The sequence below is a fragment of the Capra hircus genome, chromosome 1, assembly GCF_001704415.2.
Source record: "Capra hircus breed San Clemente chromosome 1, ASM170441v1, whole genome shotgun sequence".
Classification (NCBI taxonomy): Eukaryota; Metazoa; Chordata; class Mammalia; order Artiodactyla; family Bovidae; genus Capra; species Capra hircus.
The window spans coordinates 82,072,980-82,093,152 of record NC_030808.1 but is presented as its reverse complement, the minus strand read 5'-3'; the positions used below and the strand labels follow the sequence as shown (position 1 = coordinate 82,093,152).

The 20,173-nt window shown below is 39.7% G+C and overlaps 1 protein-coding gene across 3 annotated transcripts in view; it reads left to right on the top strand.

Annotated features, from left to right (window-relative positions):
• VPS8 (VPS8, CORVET complex subunit) overlaps positions 246 to 20,173 on the top strand; it is a 297,839-nt gene continuing 277,911 nt past the window's right edge. For all 3 annotated transcript variants that reach the window (XM_018047043.1, XM_018047049.1, XM_005675177.3), the window contains exons 1-4: positions 246 to 319; positions 9,828 to 10,065; positions 10,853 to 10,921; positions 16,747 to 16,877. In XM_018047043.1, coding sequence (XP_017902532.1) covers positions 9,913 to 10,065; positions 10,853 to 10,921; positions 16,747 to 16,877 — 353 coding nt within the window. In that variant the 5' untranslated portion in view covers positions 246 to 319; positions 9,828 to 9,912. The remainder of the gene's footprint in view (positions 320 to 9,827; positions 10,066 to 10,852; positions 10,922 to 16,746; positions 16,878 to 20,173) is intronic.

Here is a 20,173-nt window from a genome sequence, read left to right as displayed (position 1 = left end):
CCCCACGGACTGCAGCCTACCAGGCTCCTCCGCCCATGGGATTTTCCAGGCAAGAGTTCTGGAATGGGATGCCATTGCCTTCTCCGCCATTTCCTTCTAATTACCTCTTAAATTCCTTGACCTAAATGTATCTCTGGCCCTTTAAATGGGGGCGTGGCGTAGCGCGGCGGACAGCCCAGGAGAGACCCGGGAGAGATAAAGAAAGCGGAAGCGTGGCCAACGGGTATATACTGCGCGTGCGTGAGGCTAGAACAGGGGGCGGGGTTACGTGGTCCTTGGGTTGCGGGAGGGTCTTAGGCTGGCGCCGCAGAGAGCTCAGGTAAGGAATCTCCGGAGAGCGGCCCAACAGGGTGAGGACGCCGGTCGGGGGCTGTACGCGGGGCGGCAAGAGAACGCGGGCCAGGTCCCCGAGCCTTGCCCCTTTCCGACAGCGGCGCGGCTTCAGACAGGCTAACTGGACCAAGGCCCACCGACCGGGCGGGGTTTTTCTGGGGCAGAGGGGAGTACCCTGTGTTTGGCCTGGAAATGGGTTAGTTTCCACTTGTTGGTTTCATGGAATGAGAGGCTCAGGTGCAGAGGCACTTGCTTACCCAGATTGTGAGTCTTGGAGGCCGGCAGTCACTCCCCCAGAAGGAACAGGTGTGTAACCTGCCTTTGGGGCCTAGGGCACAGGTGTAGTCTCTTCCATCCCTCGAGGCCTGGGATGAGTGTGCTTCTCTAGTGTGGAGCCGAGGCTTAGGCGGGGTGTCCACCTCTTAGGATTTGTGCACACCCTGTGAGGTTCGGTCCATTTCTCTCTGGTTGCGAAGTGTGCCCTAGAGTGAGGGCAGCAGGAGACACGTGGGTCTCTAATGTTCGAGGCCGTTCCTGTGTCCTGGTTAGTTCTCCAAGTGTGGTACTCGGGGGGAGTGGTGGTGGCCGGGAAGGGCAGGGTTGCCTAAAATGTTTGGCTGTGTTTCGAAGGAGAGAAGGTGGATCCATGCCACTGGTTTTCAGTAACTGCTGGGGACCCTTCTCCAAACAGGCATGCCTCCTTCATACCCTGCTAATATTAGATTGATACTAGAATGGTCAGGAAGGCTGTGTCCACTGCCACACTCCCGGCACCCCAAAGAACAAACCAAACGTGGTTTTTAACTTGTGGTGCCAGCTTTACTCCAGATGTCATCTATTAGGAGATCAGTTACGAGTCAGGGTTTCAGGTATCTGATGTAAGTAGGGATGGAGACTCTACATGTGTTTGTGTAAGATATGGGTTTACTCATGGTTAAACTTAAGAAGAGTAGATATTGAAATCTCTGGTAATAGCTGGTGTATTCCATAGAATGCAGAATAAAGATAAACGAGAAAAAATTCTGGTTGATCTTTTGGGTTTCTTATCTCAAAGAGACATAGGTGAAAAAATTTTTTCCAGGGGTCAAGGGAATAGTATGTTGCTTATCCTTTATACATTTCCTTTGTACCTGGACCAGTATCAGCAGATGGGTGTTTTCTGTCTTCCAGAATACTGGGACATCTTGGTGACTTTTCAGCTTTCCCACCCTTTAATAGACATTTCAACCACTGTGATATCAAATGTAGTTATGTATGTTAATGAAAAGTAAGGCCTGTTGAACTTAAGTGTATTTAACTTTTGATATGTTTATAGTTTTCACAAGAGTTTAGATATCATCTTAACCTACAGCTTCAGGTGTCATTTGTACATATTTGTAAGAACAAACTGTTCTATTCTTAAATGGATCTTAATGTATGAATTATCTTCATTCTGTGTAACAGCCTTTCTGTTACTTCATCCAACCTTAAGCACTGCAGAGAGAAGAGAAAACTCCTACCTCTAATATTTATAAATTTCAGGAAAGGACACTGGTTGGCCAGATTGGATATAAGAGTGTCATGTACGTATGCTTTTGGCTAAGAAGATAGGGTATTTGATTGGCAGAACTACCAGAATTACATGGTTGAAACCTCTGTTTCTGAAGTCCATGAGTAAAGTGAAATGAGTACCCTCAAGTGTGATGCCCAGTTAGCTACAAATAACATCATCCTTGATTAAAACTACCTTCACATGGATTAGAGTATAAATTTTCAAGTCCTGTGCTCTATGCGCTATACCAGTATAATTAAATTAGAAAGAAAACACTTTCAGACTTTTTTTCTGTCTTACATGTAAGTATCTGGTAGCAGTTCAAGGTTAAAGTGACTTATTTCCACATCACCTGTGACTGATGGTGTAATATCTTTACTGCTAGTTTCTGAAATCTTATTTTTCCAGTTTTTCCTAGGCCCTTGAAGAAGGTTCCCTGGTGGCTCAGCTGGTAAAGAATCGGCCTGTGATATGGGAGACCTGGGTTTGTTCCCTGGGTTGGGAAGATTCCCTGGAGAAGGGAAAGGCTACTCACTCCACTCTTCTGGCCTGGAGAATTTCCATGGGGTTGCAAATAGTCAGACATGACTGAGCAACTTTCACTTTTGAAAAAGTACCTTGAAAATTGAGTACCACCACAGTACCCTGTGAAGGAGTCATGACATATGATCTCTTAGGAAGTCAGTCATAGCCAGTTTTTGCTCCATGTTGGAACAGCATGCTGTGTGTTACTTTGAGCACAGGTGAAACGGATTGTGTGTGAGGCATGTGAGAAGTGAGACTGATGAAAGGCCAGCAGATACCCATCCCTTCCCCACACACACTCAGAAGTTTGTAATTATTGAGTGGAATGGTATGCAGAGTCCAGCCCCTATGAGAATCATTTCTTTTTTTTCCTTTCTGTTTGCCTAAGGTAATGGTTGAATTCCTGTAAATTGAATGAATGTACGATGTGCATGCTTAGTCACTATAGTCATGTCTAACTCTTTGCAGCCTTATGGACTGCAGCCTGCCAGGCTCCCCTGTCCATGGGATTCTGCAGGCAAAAATACTGGAGTGGGTTGCCCTGCCCTCCTCCAGGGGATCTTTCTGACCCAAGGATCCTGACTCAGGTGTCTCTTAACCCCACCTGCATTGGTAGGTGAATTCTTTACCACTAGTGCCTCCTGGAAAGCCCCAAATATATGATAATTTTTACTATTTTCATCTTGGCCTATAGGTTGAGTTAATGTAAAACAGCACAAAATGTTTGAAATTATGGAGTTTGTGTCATGTCATACGTGAGCAAAATGGTCATTTAAAAAAATGTTAGAGATTGAAAAAAAACCTTAATTGCAGAGAGGGGAACTTGCAAGGTGGGGGGCTTTTGGGGAGTAGAATGACTAACCGTATTTTATTTTGAATGACCACAATTGCTGTTTAAGGCTCTAGAAGCCAGTGATGCAGCATTGCTTGGCTGTTTCTGTGGGGAGGGCGAGTAGATGCATGGATTGATGTAATTAGGCTACTGTAATTAGGCACTGGGAATACAGTGATGGAAAAAGGGCAGATGTGATCTTTGCTTTCTTGGAACCCACATTCCAGTTGAGGGAAGGAAATAGAGGTTCAGACAGTGAAAAAAATGATTATAATGTGATAGGTGTAATAAGAGGAGAACAATGTTACAGGTACCTACTTACTGGGAACCTAGTCTAGTTCAGCAGGGGAAAAAAAGACTTTTGAGAGGCAAAGGTTTAGCTGATATCTGAAGGATGAATATGATCATCTGTAGTTGACAGGCCTGATTGCATAAAAGTAGAACTCAATTATAACTTGGCTTATTATGGCATAGATTCCTATATGCTATGAGTCAAGTAGTGTCCTCTGAAGCTTAACAATTACAGGTAATTAAACTGATAAATTTAATTCACAACACAAGAGTTATTCCTGTCTAATTCTTGTGTTGATCAGTAGATATTTATTAAATGTCTGTGTATCTGTGCCAGTTAGTGAACCCAGTGATGCAAAGACACTTGGTCCCATTTCTGTTGTATTTTGGGGAGAAAAGATGATAGTCGCATGGTAAGTTAACTAATGAAGCAACATGAAGAAGGTGCCATTCTAAAGGCGTTCATTCTGGATTCTGAGGATGCTTAGGGAGGGAAGGCTCCCAGAAGGAAGGACAGAAAGAGGGAATTTAGATAAATGGAAGGAAAAGGAAGGGGATGTGAGCTAGTGTGAGCAGACATGGAGGAAAAATGGAAGCTGTTCTTGAGGGACTCTGGATACATATAATAAGGTTAGTTTTAAAGGAACTATTATTCTTCCTGGAATGGTTTAAATTTTATCCTGTAGGCATTGGGGAACTGTTAAAAATGAGCCCATTTACCAGAGTAAGATAATAGAAAATCTCACAGAAGTTCATTCTCTGTTACATTTTTCTTCACAAAACAAGCCACAAGGAGACAACTCAAAACAAATAGAAAAGAAACACTTGGATTGGGAAGACCAGAAACAAAGTTGGCATGTAAAGTTGCTTCCATGTCATGATTTTGTGATGTCTTTCAAAGGCTATAGTGTAGTAGGAAAAAACCCAACTTGATTTGATTTCAGTGTAATGTGGTAAGTATCTCATATAACACTTTTGGGAGGAAAAGAATGTCAGCAAATTAAACAGGATCCTGAAACTTGAACAGTTGGGAATGTCTGCTGAAGTTTAAAAAAAAAACAACAAACTAGTAGAATTCCAGTTTAACCTGGCTTAATATAGGTCACATTCTAGAGTTCTTATTCAGTTGGCCAGTGTCGTAATGGGGTCATTGCTGTTTATATGGTACACATCTTTTTCTTCCCCCCAAGGTGTTTCTTGGGCTTCCTTTAGTCATTGGTCAGGAATAATTAAGAGGGAGTAGCCTTGGGAGCCCTCAGGATGTCAGACAATCTTTGGTTGAAGCTATAAAATTATTAGTTTATCAGCCCTCAGAAATGGACAACATACTGGGTAATCATGATTCTGTGATATACTTTCTCTGTTAGATTAATCTGATTCACGTAACCTATTGTATAGTTTGAAGGTACACTCTGGCATGGCATCCCCTTGAGAACTATAAAAACCCTAGATTATGGGATGGTTGGGTGAAAACTAGTTATAGAATTGTATCTCAAGAGGAAATTACTAATAGTTCATTTCTTTGTTTTGCATCAAGTGTGTAATATCAGTCAGTCAGTTCAGTCACTCAGTCGTGTCCGACTCTTTGTGACCCCATGAACCTCAGCACGCTAGGCCTCCCTGTCCATCACCAACTCCCAGAGTTTACCCAAACTCATGTCCATTGAGTCAGTGATGCCATCCAACCATCTCATCCTCTCTTGTCCCCTTCTCCTCCTGCCCTCAATCTTTCCCAGCATCAGGGTCTTTACGAATGAGTCAGCTCTTCTCATCAGTTGGCCAAAGTATTGGAGTTTCAGCTTCACTATCAGTCCTTCCAATGAACACCCAGGACTGATCTCCTTTAGGATGGACTGGTTGGATCTCCTTGCAGTCCAAGGGACTCTCAAGAGTCTTCTCCAACACCACAGTTCAAAAGCATCAATTCTTCTGTGCTCAGCTTTCTTTATAATCCAACTTTCACATCCATACATGACTACTGGAAAAACCATAGCCTTGACTAGACAGGCCTGTGTTGACAAAGTAGTGTCTCTGCTTTTTAATATGCTGTTTAGGTGTAATATCAAGTACCATGTATTAAGTGTTTCATCAGTAGTCTGCATTTGGAAGAGTTTGCTCAATAAATATATGGGCAATACCAAGTGACAAGGGAGGGGTAGGTATTTCAGAATGCTGGTGATATGGCCAGAAACAATTGAAGTTTGCTAGTGTATTCATTTTCTGTTTCTGCTGTAACAAATTACCACAAATTTCATGGCTTAAAAGAACCACATATTTATTATTTTGCAGTTCTATAGTGCACCAGTCCAGCATTGGTCTTACTAGGCCAAAATCAAGCTGTGGCAGGGCCAGGGTCCTTCTAGAAGAGAGTCCATCCCCTTTTTTCTTGCAGTTTCAAGAGACTGCCTAAATTCCTTGGCTCCTGGCACCCTTCCTCCATCTTCAGAGCCTGCAGCACAGCACTTCTCTGACCCTGCTTCTCTTGTCACCTCTCTTTCTCTGACACGGTCTTCTGCCCCTTTCTCACACTTTTAAAGACTCTTTGGTTACACTGGGCTCATCTGGATAGTCCAGGGTAGTCTCCCCAACTCAAGATGCTAACCTCTACCATTCACTTTATGTTTTGCTTGTTTGTGTTTAGTCACTCACTTGCGTCCAACTCTTGCGACCCCATGAACTGTAGCCCACTAGGTTCTTCTGTCCATGGAATTCTCCAGGCAAGAATACTGGAGTGGGTAGCCATTTCCTGCTTCAGGGGATCTTCCCCATCCAGGGATTGAACCCAGGTCTCCTGCATTGCAGGTGAATTCTTTACTGTCCAAGTCACCAGAGAAGTTGATTCAGTTCATGAGGAAACTTTGCTATTATTGTTATTATAAGAAGTATAGCCTTCCGGTAAGGTGACCTTTGGATATACTTAGCACTGGCTAGACTTTTACAAAAGTACCAGATCTTGTTTCAGGGTCTTTAAAAGAATTTGGAAATCTTGCAGTTTTAAATTTCTTGAATACTTGTTCTGTGTTCAGACATTGTTCTAAATGCTTTACAGTCATTATATCATATGTTCTTCACAGTAACTCGGCAAAATAGGTAATTGTATTCCTGAGAGTTGGGAGTCTTAATTGTGACTCTTTCCCCTCCCCGCTGCCAGAAAAGAAAAACTAGGGGACTATGTTGGCTTATGTAGCCTAAATACTGGAAAGCTATGTCCGGAGCTAACATCCGACATAAAAGATGGGAACCTGGGGCCTGCATGATATCAGTACACTCTTTCCTCCTCTTCTCTGGTTCTGGTTATAGGTTGCTTTCATTCTTGAGCAAGAATGAAATTTGTACCGAGAGAGTAAATTTTGTTGGTAGAGACAGTGACAGATGCATAATTGGTGTTGATATGTATTGAATAAATGACCTCCTTTTCTGCAGAATGGGATGGGGTAGAGGTGGGGAATATTGCTTAGCCTTATTATACATTGTTTAACGAACAGCGGGAGTGGCTCTTCCTTACCAGTTGCATTTTGGTGCATCTTGGTAAAGGACCCTGGCTGTATTGTGCAGTCTTTGTTACTAGGGGCTTTTTTTATTGACAGCCTCCACAGGAAGCAAATAGTTTGAAAGAGCTTTCCCCAGAACAAGAGGTGATGCTCTGGGCAAGCAGCACAAATGGCCACAATATTTCATCTTACAGATATAGAAATAGAAGAGCTCAGAAAGGGTAGACTGATTGACCACGGTCATAGATAGGAACTGGTAAAGTCCAGATTCAGATACGATTTTAATTGACTCTTTGGTCTATATTCTTTGCAGTTTGCCACCATATTACACTAATAGGAGCTCGGTGAAGGCTGGAAATGAAGTAGGGTGGCATGGCAGGGTGACATTCTTTTTTCAGAGAATGCTTGATTTCTTGAAACTTCTTCAGCCTGAAGAAGTTCACAGATTGGAGTTCACAGATGCTGAGCTGTTTTGAGAACCTCTTATTAACTCCAGATAGAAGAGAGAAAAAGAGCCAGGAAAAAATTGTTTTCCTTTCAGAGTTATTTTGGGGACACAAATGTGAAGAATGAAACGTTTTAGGTTATAGAGTTTAAAGTTTTTGTTTTTGTTATGTGGTTTTTTCCACTATCTTAAAAAATGTATGAGAATAAAACTTAACTGTCTTCGGGAAACACTGATTGTGAATATTTGTGCATATTTGTAAGCATCCCTTGACTAATTGAAATCATTTTTGCTAAGTGGTGTAAATAAGAGGGAACTTTATTGAGAAGTAATTTGTCATGAACCAATTCAGTCTTCTTTGAAGAAAGGCTCATAAAGGCTAATATTGCTCCTGCCCTTGGCTTATTGCAAAAGGAGAAGTACATTTAGTATCCGAGACTGGAAAGATACTTTCAAATGTTGCCAGACACAGAGGACCCTCAGTTATGTCTTCTAGGAATGTAGTCGATAGCATGTGTTTGTAGGCCAGAACCTCAGAGTCTGTCTTCTGTGACATGTGAAAGGAATTAATCTGTTTGGTAATACACAAATATACTAGCTACACAAATTGGTTTCAGCTCTTGAAAATCAGTCTTCATGAGTCTATGTCTTATGCATAGTAGATATTCATTTTAAAAAATTATAAAAAGAAATATCGAAGGAAGTGGAATTTACGTTAAGCACTTAAAAATGAGCCAGCTCGTGCTGCTGAGTTGCTTCAGTCGTGTCTGACTCTGTGCGACCCCATAGATGGCAGCCCACCAGGCTCCCCTGTCCCTGGGAGTCTCTAGGCAAGAACACTGGAGTGGGTTGCCATTTCCTTGTCCAATGCATGAAAGTGAAAAGTGAAAGGGAAGTCGCTCTTAGTGACCCCATGCACTGCAGCCAACCAGGCTCCTCCGTCCATGGGATTTTCCAGGCAAGAGTACTGGAGTGGGGTGCCATTGCCTTCTCCGAAAAATGAGCCTAACTAGATAAAATTGTCAGTGAGTTTTGGGCATGTTATTTTTAAAAGAACAATAACAACTAATTCTCAACTCCCTTTAAGAAAATTAATTCTTTCAGTGGCTCAGTGGTTGGTAGCTTTTTTTTTCTGCCTTCACTTCAGTAAGGAATAAGAGTAAGAGAAGTTTGTCTGGTGGGGAAGTTTGGTGGTACATGAGCGCTTAGTTGCTCAGTCACGTCTCTGACTCTTTGCGAGCCCACAGACTGTAGCCCGCCAGGCTCTCCTGTCCATGGGATTTCCTAGGCAAGGACACTGGAGTGGGTTGCCGTTTCCTTCTGCAGTCTACGGGTAGTATATCATTTGAGAAAGCTTCCTACTGAGAATTAGTGCTCATGGGGTACCTTGGAAAACACCTAGCCTAGAAAACAAAATTACCTTTGGTTTTATTATTATCATTACTGCGGCATTGTTTCTGTTTTCATATTTTTGTTTTTTTATTGTATACAGGCAGAGCTAAGTGATAAATGTTTTAAAGTTTGGTCACTTGTATCCTAATTATTAACAAAAAACATGTAAGGGCAAATTTAATGGTTAAACTATATATATTTTTTTCTGAGTATATTTTTAGTTTTTCAGAAATTTTGCAGACAGTTGTTTTCTAGACAGTTTTTTTTTTTTAAGTAAAGCAGATTATGTTTCTTTTTGATATGATAGTGTATCATTTAGAGCTGTGAGAAAGCAATTTGCATACATTTCTTTTTCTTTACTGTCTCTGCATTCCCTTAGCTAGCCTTCTTTCTAGAAATCTCTGGTCAGCTGTGGCGTTATTTTACACTGGTGTCATTGTTGCCTCCCCTAATAGAGCTGAGCCTTTAGATTTGCTAGCGTCCTGTTAAGTGACTTGCTACCTGTTCTGGGCCCTCTGTGTCTACACGAAGTTTCCCTTAGAGGTCTCTGGCCCTGTCTGGATTTTGATGACGAAACTGGTCTATATGCTTGTCTTCACGGAGAACTGGAGATCTACTCAAGTTTGGGAATGTGAAGAAGGGGTTAACTGCAGGTTTCGGCACCAGTTACCCTCTTGTTCTTAGGTACATAAATCTGGTTGATACCAGGTCTAGTGGTTGAGCTTGTCCTATGTCATCACTGTAACCAGATTTAGGGCTTTGGGTGGTGGGCCATTTCCCAGACTCCTAAGTCAGATAGTCCTCCTTTGTGCTCCCATAAAAACCCTCCCCCCCCCCCCAATCATAGCTTGTACCCTAGGATATGATTTCTCTTTGTCTATAATCAGATGATTGAGTGAAATCAGTTTCCACAAAAGTCTGACCCAGTAAGTGTTTGGTATGTCCCTTTGAGGAAATCTAAGTAATACATTTTTTCTTTTTTGAAAGGAGATCATCATTCAGTTCATCATGATCTGAGGCCAAAAAACAAAAACTTGCTTGGATTGACTGAATACAGTGATTAAAAGTAAACATGGAAAATGAATCAGACCATGAAAATGTGGAACAAAGCCTCTGTGCCAAGACTACTGATGAGGATCTGAACAAGTCTTTCAGTCTAGAAGCTTCACTTTCAAAATTCTCTTACATAGATCTGGACAAGGAACTGGAGTTCAGAAATGATCTGGTAAAAATTCAGCTTTTGTCAAGTGATGATGTTTAACCAAAATGTTGCTTAGAGTGCATTTTATAATTCAAAGACTCTAAATTCATCATTTTTGCATAGATTAATAGGCATCTATATATAGTTTTATGAAACAATTCTCATTTCTATAGCTGATTATAGTTTATAAAACACTCTAATACATCTTCTCATTTGAGCTTCACAATCCTCTGATACTCCATTTTTACAGGGGAAGAAACTGAAGTGCAACTATGTTAAATGATACCTCTATCATAGTGCTAGTGGTAGACTTAGAATTCTTGTGCAGTGATTTTTTTTCCTCATTGATCTGATATCAATAGGTTTTTGTGACAATATGAATATTTAATAACAAGTTGTTTGACCTAATCATCCACCACCATAATTTATGAAATAGGAAATTCAGTGTCAGACCTTTGTATATCTCTTATGACTTAGAAGTTTAGGGTTTGTCGCAAGAAATGCTATTTTGTTTAAGAAAGCAGATGCCAAAGCCCTTCAACCAGAAGCTTTCTGGAAAGGATTGTTAGGATGTTGTCATCAGTGCATATTTGTCCTTGATAAACTGAGTATGTGGATAGAAAAGGAAACAGTTCGGTAGTTTTTTGACCTAACCCTTAATGTCATGAATTATTGAGTTGGCTTTCCGTGAGAAGAGTTTGGTGGTCTGTTTGTCTTCTAATGGATAATGGTTCTAATCAATTAAAACACCCTCCCAGTTATAAGAGGGAAAGCATTATTATGTGAGTATTAATTTCTTTTCTCTATTTAGATTGATGATAAGGAGTTCGATATTCCTCAGGTTGATACTCCTCCGACACTGGAAAGCATACTAAATGAAGTAAGCATATATTAACAGTCGCTGTTTTATCATGTTGATTTAAATACTTCTGGGTTATAGTGTATGTTTCCAGATCTGCATTGTCCAGTAAGGGAGCCAACAGTCACATGTGGCAGTTTAAACTGATTACAGGTAAAGAAAAATTAAAAATCCATTTGCTCAGTTGTACAAGGCACACTTCAAGTAATTACATGTCACATGTGACTAGTGGCTATTGTAGTGGACAGCATAGATACCAAGAGTATGTCCATTATTGCAGAAAGTTCTAGATTGTGAGCTTTTCAGGGGCAGAAGCCATGTCTTGTTCATCTCTGTGCCCAGGATAATACCTCATACTTGGGCCGACTAAAGAAGTGTTTTATTAAGTGAGTTGAAATACTGAATTCATGACACTTTTGAGATTTGTATTATGTTTTGATAATGTCATCTCTACCAGTGATATTCAAATAGCTGGTCCTCAGGAGATATAAAAGCTTATCCGCAGCCTTGTAATGCACTTCATCACCCTTCTATGTAAAGAAAATGAAGCCGCCATAGTTTATCTTGTGAATACCATCTCAATTAAAAAGTTTCTCAGAGCTCTGAAATGATGTTACTTTCTGAATTAGCAGATCATAAAGTCTATAAAGGAGCACATGGAAGCACATGTTGAGGAAGTGTGCTAGCTTTTTTGTACCCTGCATCTGCTGACAATTCTTCAACTCAGTCTTCTTGATCTTGTAACAACTTGCTTAAGACTCCCATTGGAAGTTTTAGCTCCTAATTTAAGAAAGATTTTAAAAAATCTGTTTCAGATCCATAGTTACATTTTGTAAAAGATGATGCAACGATTCCTCAACAGAAATGCCCACTGGCCCCATAGGTGGGGTTGGGCCCTGGTTTGCTTTTTTTTTGCTCTCGCCCCTTTATTACTTCTTTATCTATACTTTTAGGTTTATAGGCAGTACTATCTAGGATGCAAACTACTTTCTCTGTGAATTACATCTTTTGTTCTTTTAAAATATCGGCTTGATATCGCTGTTTCTTTGAATATATTTTTAAATGTTATGCTCTATCTGTATTAAGAAGACTTGAGCATTTATAATTTTGACCAAGAAGGCTTTGGTAAATGAGAGACTATCCTGTTAAAGTCATATTTATTTATTGCTTTCTAATAGAGAGGAAATCTTTCATTTAGAGATGAAGAGATTAATTTGTCAGTTTTTATAACATGATGTTAATCACATAATTATTTCAGTTACAAAGTGAGAACTAAAAATAGTCTCAGAGGATGTGTACAAAGCCCTGTTTCTACATCTTTGTACAATAATGTCAAAGTAATGCTCTTATGAATGAGGCTGTAGTTTATAATGAAGGAAAGCTATCTTTGCAGAATTTACATACCTACTAGTATCAGTAAGTATAATAATCACTAGCGGTTAACTGAGAAGATGATACTATTATCTTCCTCACTAATCTGGGTGCCTTGTGCATTTGGGTCACAGTGTTAAATACTGCGATTATGAAGTGCTGTGTGATTGTCTCTGATTTTGAGAGAAAAATAGGACTGGAAATTGGCTGGCTGTCACACCACCAGGGAGCTCAACAGGTGGACAAGTGAAAATAATTTAAATTGTAGAACATGAAGACTAAAAAGGGAAGAAGTATTGAGTGATTTTAAGAAAGAAAAGGGACAAAAGTAGAAAGTGTAAATAAGCACTTGCTCCAGGATATGTGGGTGCATATATCCTATAAAATTCATAAATAAACCTGAAGAGATGCTGGGAAGAAGTGGCCATCTATTTTACAGAAAGTTAGAGATTACTGAGACATGCTAAATCTCAGAACTTAGATCATGAAATAATGTTGCTGGGCCTTGGCATCCTTTGAAACTGTGCTACTTCTGAGGTTTTTAACCTTGAAATTCCGTTCTCTAATAATAATCCTCCCCCATCCCTACATTCTCTTCCTTCCATTAAACCTCCTCTTTGCGTTCCTTAGGACCAAATCTCTTGATTCTGTTTAGTCCCCAGTTTTTGAGAGTAGCCCTGACTTCAGTTCTGCTGTTGGCTCATGCAGCCGGATATTTCTTTTGGACTTTTAATGGAGATATCACATACATAAAGAAAAAGTGCACAGGTCATAAGTGTATAGCCTGGTGAATTTTCACAAACAGAATTTTTCTTGTAACTGGATTCCATCTGAAGAAATAAAGCATTGCTAGCACCCCAGAAACTCCTCTTGTGCTCCTTTAGTATCGGACCCAGGATAATCACTGTCCTGACTTCTACCAGCATTGATTGGCTTGCTGGCTTTGAACTTCACAAAAATGGAATTATACAATATATGCTTTGGTGCATCTAACTTATTTCCCTTAATATTGTGTTTTTAGATTCATTTGTATTTTCCTGCATGTAGTTATTCATGCATTCCCTTTGCTGTGTAAAATACATACCATTTTTTATTCATTCTGCTGTTTATGGGAAGTTTTATAATATGCAGTTTCTGGCCACTTTGACAAGTGCTGCTGTAAATACTCTTATTCATGTCTTCAGGTACCTACACACATGTGTACACACACACACATTTCTTCTGGGTATGTTCCTCAGAGTAGAATTGCTGCATCGTCAGATATGGGCATGGTCAGATATGGGCTTTGGTAGATACTGCTACAGGTTTCTCAAAGTGGTTGTGATAGTATATGCTTTCTGCAGCAATATATGGATATGGTTATATATATAACCTGATATGGTTATATATGATATTATCATATGTATTTCCATATCATATATGGTTATATATATATACACACCATATCTTCATCAACTTTTTAATTTTTCTCTTTTTCACTTTAACCATTCATACCTAATAGGTGTGTAGTAGCATCACATCAGAGTTTTAATCTCAATTTAAGATTGATGAAATTGTGTTCCTTGACATATGTTGTAGCCTTTTGGATATCTGTTTTGTGAATTGCTTTTTCATGTGTTTTGCCCTTTTTCTGTTGAGTTGATTTTTAAAGTATTTTTAGGAGTTCTTTATATGTGATGTATCTAAGCTTTCTATTAGATGTATGTATTGCAAATATCTTCTTCCATTCTGTGGGTTACTTTTTCCCTCAGTTAATGGTTTCTTTGGATGAGCAGAAGTTCTTAGTAGTAGTTCAGCTTACTAAGTTTTTCCATTTTTGTTAGCTTTTTGCTGCATCCTATTGAAGAAAATTTTGCAAATTTCAAGGTTATGTTGATGCCATCTTATTTTAAAATCTTTATTGTTCTACCTTTTACATTAGATCCGCAGTTCATGTAAAATGTGTGTGTGTGAGGTATGTGGCAGCAGCGCTTACTGAGCACCGTTTTCTGTGGTGTCACTTTTTGTTTTAAATCAGGTGATCGTATATGGTGGGTGTGATTTCATTGGTCTTTCTGTACTTGCCCCAATATCACAGTCTGTTTGAACCTTTATAATAGGTCTTGATATCCAGTAGGTTCAAATCTTCCAGCTTTGTTGTTCTTTAAGATTGCCTTGCTTATTCTTAGTCTTTTGCATTTCTACGTAAGTTTTAGAATCACTTTATTGGTTTACACACACACATACCAGGTGAAATTTGATAGGATTGTGTAGATTCTACACATCAGTTTGTGAGAATTGATATCTCTACCATGTAGCTTCCATGGTGGCTCAGTTGGTAAAGAATCCACCTGCAATGCAAGATACCCTGATTTGATTCCTAAGATCCCTGGAGGAGGGCATGGCAACCCACTCCAGTATTCATGCCTGGAAAATCTCCATGGACAGAGGAGCCTGGTAGGCTGCAGTTCATGGGGTCTCAAAGAGTCGGACACAACTGAGCGACTAAGCGCAGCACACACCGTGAAGCTAGTAATTTTAAATTCAGCCTCACTGATACCCTTAATTATCTTCCTCATTTCCCCCCCCTACTTAATCCCGTAAGCCCTCAACCCTGGCTTAATTTAGCTAATCTATTTTCTTTAATTATATCCCTGGGCTGCTTAAGAAAATCAAATAAGATTCTGGCTGACTCTTGCTTAAGACCTTGGTTCTGCATTTCATTTATGAGTTGTTTCCGTTCCCTTTCCCTAAGGCAGTCCTTCCATTCTTGCACAGCTCTCAAGTAACACAGTGCTCCTTGCAAACCTTCATCCTGTTCTTAGCACTCCATTTGTATGTGGAGATATCTGAAAAACAGTTGGAAATGTGGCCTAAACCTCAAGAGAAATGTTGGTACTAAAGATACAGATTTTGGAGTCCTGAGCGTGACATGGTATTTGAAGCTATAGGTGTGGATTAGCTTGTTCATACAGAAAGTGTGTGAAGTAGCAAGAGCCAACATCCAAGAATATAATCCTGGGGAACAAAATCACTCAAAGGTTGCACTGAAGAGAAAGTAGAGAACATGACTAATGGAAGAGACCACATAAGTTGAAGGAACAGTAAAGAGAAGCATTGGAAACTAAGGGAAGAGAAAATTTCCAGAAGTGAGGCTTGGCCAGTGGTATTACTTGATGCATAGGGGGCAGTAGCATGCTGAAGGAAGATAGGCTGGCAGAGTTGACTGGTAACTTCAAGAGTAGTACTCAGTAGCCAGTAATGGGTCGAGAAAGTGGAGTGTGGCCTGCGGTCTTAAGAACGTGGATAGAAATAAGGGAGAAGGTAGTCCAGCTGAAACCGAAGGTATGATCAGAACTTTTTTCTCTAATGTCTGCTGCCTAGAGTCAGCTTGTTTGAAGCTAGACTTATTTTGCTTTATTTCCTGTTCTTTCTTATCTCAATTAGTAGTATTACCTTTTGCCTAGTTGCTCTAGCTAGAATCCTTGGAATTTTTTTGATTTCTTTCCTTTTTTTTTTTTTTGACTTCTTTCTTAAACTTAACCCCCTCTGCCCCCTGCAAAACACTGTTTAAATGTAAGCAGGAATCTTTAATGACCTCAGTAATGTCTCCTTATTCCTTCTCTTGGCCTCTTCGGCTGCATTCCTAGACTGAACTCTTCTCTCTTTCCTTGACATTGCAGTAGCCTTTTCCTGGTTCTTATTAGTCTCCGTGCCCCAGTCTTCCCCTCTACTCTCATTCATCTTCATTCTACCCCATATATCTTCTTAAACATGATTCTCATCATGTGTCGATTTCTTAGAGATCTTGCCTTCCAGCTGCCTGTGGTATGCAGTACATTAATTTATTAAGTAAATGAGTACTGATTGTGTGTCCGGCATTGTACTAGGCACTAGGAATGCAGTGGTGAATGTGGGACCTCCTGTCACCTAGCTTAATGAAATATAAAGCTTTTTACAATGTGGGTCCCAGCTTATGTTTCTAGGAGCATCTCCAACTCCTCCTTGTATACTCTGCTCATCTTAGACTACTTCCTTTTTCATTGGCACAATCCATATTATGAAATCACTGTGTTTGCACATGCTGTTGCCAACCCAGAATGCCTTTCTTCTGTTTGTCATGTTTATTAAGGCATACTATTTATAGTCAGGTGGTATTTATTTTCTTCAGTCAGCCATTGGCTGTTAGTTACCTAGTAAAGCACCTAGACAAGTTTGAATATGAAGAAATATTTGGCAATTAAGAATATAATCTGCATAACTGCTCCTACTTCTTTCAGCTACAAGAAATAATTTTTTGGAGTGAAAAAAGTAGGGAGAGATATCTAGAGTTGAAATGTAATTCTGTACTGTGCTTCTCTGGTCAATAGCAATGCATGGAAAAGGGATGGAAAACAGAGTAAGCATATGTTTATTTGGAGAAACCCATTAATGCCTGTTTGACTTATAGAGTATTTGGACTTTTGAATTTATGTATCCATGTTCTTCTAATTTAGACTGATGATGAAGATGAATCTTTTGTTCTTGAAGATCCTACATTGTTAAACATTGATACTATTGATTCTCACTCTTATGATACTTCATCTGTGGCAAGCTCAGATAGTGGTGACAGGACCAACTTAAAAAAGTAAGTATTCTTTTTTTTTTCTTAAAGTTGAAGTATAGTTGATATACAGAGTTGTGTTGATTTCTGCTGTATAGCAGGAGTGACTAAGTTATACATATACATACATTCTTTTTCATATTCTTTTCTATTATCCCAGGATATTTCCAGTATCCCAGGAGAGTGAATAGTTCCCTGTGCTATACTGTAGGACCTTGTTGTTTATCCATTCTTTATGTAATTCTGCTAACCGCAAACTCCCAGTCCATCCCTCCCCAACCCTTCCACCCACTTGGCAACCACAAATCTGTTTTCTTGTCTGTGAGTCTCTTTCTGTTTCACAGATAGATTCATTTGTGCCATATTTTAGATGCCATGTAAAGGTGATATCATATTGGTATTTGTCTTTCCTTTTCTGACTTAATTCACCTGATGTGATAATCTCTGATTGCATCCATGTTACTGCAAATGGTGTTAATTCTTTTTTTTTTTTAATGACTGAGTAGTCTTCCAATGTATGTAGGTACCACATCTTTATCCATTCATCTGTCGGTGGACATTTAGATTGTTTCCATGTCTTGGGTCTTGTGAGTAGTGCTGCTGTGAACATAAGGGTGCATGTGTCTTTTTGAATTATAGCTTTGTCTGGCTGTATGCCCCAAAATGGGATTGCTGGATCATATGGTAATTCTATTTTTAGTTTTCTGAGGAACCTTCATACTGTTTTCAACACTTGTAGACTTTTTAATGATGGCCATTCTGACTGGTGTGAGGTGTTATCTCATTGTGGTTTTGGTTTACATTTCTCTAATAGTGATGTTGGGCATCTTTTCATGTGTTTGTTGGCTATCTATATGTCTTTGGAGAAATGTCTGTTTAGGTTTTCTGTCCATTTTTCGATTGGTTTTTCTTGTTGTTCTTGAGTTGTATAAGCTGTTTACATATTTTGGAAATTACACCCTTGTTGGGTGTATCATTTGCCAATATTTTCTCCCATTCTGTAGGTTGTCTTTTCATTTTGCTTAAGGTTTCCTTTGCTGTACAAAAAGCTTGTACATTTGATTATGTCCAATTTGTTTATTTTTGTTTTTATTTCTTTTGCCTTGGGAGACCAAAGAAAACATTGGTACTATTTATGCCATAGAATGTTCTGCCTATGTTCTCTTTTAGGAGTTTTATGGTGTCGTGGCTTATGTTTAAGTCTTTAAGCCATTTTGAGTTTATTTTTGTGCATGATGAAAAGGTGTGTTCTATCTTATTGCTTTATATACATCAGTTCAACTTTTCCAGCACCACTAAGCTGAAGAGGCTTTTTTTCCCCCATTTTATATTCTTGCCTTCTTTGTCGAAGATTAACTGACTGTAGGTATATGGGTTTATTTCTGGCTCTCTGGTAAGTATTCGTTTACATCACACTTGTATATAATATGATCTGCTGAAGCCCTGCATGGAAAGTAGTGGAAATGAAGTGCTTGTTAGACCTTGAAGATTTTGGTACTGCTGAGAGGAGAGCATAAGAAGGTGGGTACCGTGCCAGTCTTCTGCAGCTCCAGGCTGTGTGCTCAGTCACTCAGCTGTGTCCAGCTCTTTGCATGGACTGTAGCCCACCAGGCTCCTCTGTCCGTGGAATTTTCAGGGAAGAACACTGGAGTGCCATGCCATTTCCTCTTCTAGGGATCTTTCCCGACTTGGATCATCTCCTGTATTGGCAGGCGGATGCTTTACCACTAGCCCCACCTGGGAAGCCCCCAGTAGGAAGCCAAGTATAGCCAGGGAGTCCCAGAAGCAGGAGAGCCTTTAGAGGGCGCACACATCAGACCTGGAGCAGTGTCCGTGGTGGAAATGTGGAGCTGTGTGGGAAAGGTGGTGGGAATCGCCTCACCAGCCTTCTGTTCCCTCCACCACCTTCCTCCGCCTTCTGTTCCCTCCCTCCTTCCTCCACCACCTTCCTCCCGCCGTCTAAGGACAGCGCCAGCATTTCTTCATTCCCTTGGAGTGGGTTCAGAGGAGAATTGCAAAGATGATTAAAGATTTGGGAAAAGGACTTCTAACCCTAAATAGCTTCATTTTGGCTGCTTTCACCTTCCACGTTCTTGGAGAGCACATGAAAAGGAAGGAGAAGTGGAGGAAGCATAATGTAAATGGTTTATTGAATTCATGTGTAACTTTAATGTTGATAGCTTGTCGGTGTATTTTTCTTCAACTTTTTAAATTTTGCCCGTATCAGGGCTGTATTCTTTAGGTTGTCAACTCTTGTGAAATAGGGGCCATGGCTGGGTATATTAACTTGTTCATCAGTTTTTTTCTACAACTGAACTTTGTTGTGCTTTATTGAGATATAATTGACATACAGTACTGTGTAGATTTAAGGTATACAGTGTAATTCTTTGATATGTGTATATTATGAACTGATTAGCACAGAAAGGTTACTTAACACTTTTATCACCTCACATAATTATAATTTTTTTCTGGAGTAAGAAAATCAAAGATCTACTTTCTTAGTAACTTTCAAGTATATAACAGTGTTAATGGTAGTCACTACACTGTACATTAGATCTCTTAGAACTTATTCATCTAAAAACTGTAAGTTTATACCCTTTGACTAGTATCTCTGTATTTCCCCCAGCCCTTGGATATCACTATTCTAGTCTCTGTTTCTATGAGTTGCTTTTTAAAAGGTAGTGATTTTGTTTCTTTTGGGTGTATAACCGAGAAGTAGGATTGCTGGATCACATGGTAGTTCTATTTTTAATTTTTTGAGGGACCTCCATGCTATTTTCCATCGTGGCTGCACCATTTACATCCCTACCAGCAGTGTCCAGGGACACTGTTGCATCCCCACCAACTCTTTTCTTTTGTTGTTTTGATAATAGCCATACTAATGGATATGAGGTGATACCTTATTGTGGTTTTCATTTGCATTTCCCTGATAATCAGTGATGTTGAGCACCTTTTTATGGACCTATTGGCCATCTGTATGTCTTCCTTGGAAAAATACCTATTTAGGTCCTCTGCCTGTTGTTTTTTTTGCTCCCGAGTTGTAAGAGTTCTTTTTATATATTGGTTATTATGGGGTTAAGGGTTTGCAGATACTTTTCCCTGTTCGATAGTTGCCTTTTATGTTTTGATTGCTTCTTTAGCTGTGCAGAGGCTTTTTAGTTTGATGTAGTCCTATATATATTTATATATATATATATATATATATATATCATATGTATATTCACTTTTGTTGCTTGTGCTTTTGGTGTCACACATAACTAAAAAAATCTATGCCAGTACCACTGTCAGGGGGTTTTCTGTTTGCTTTTTCCTAGGAGTTT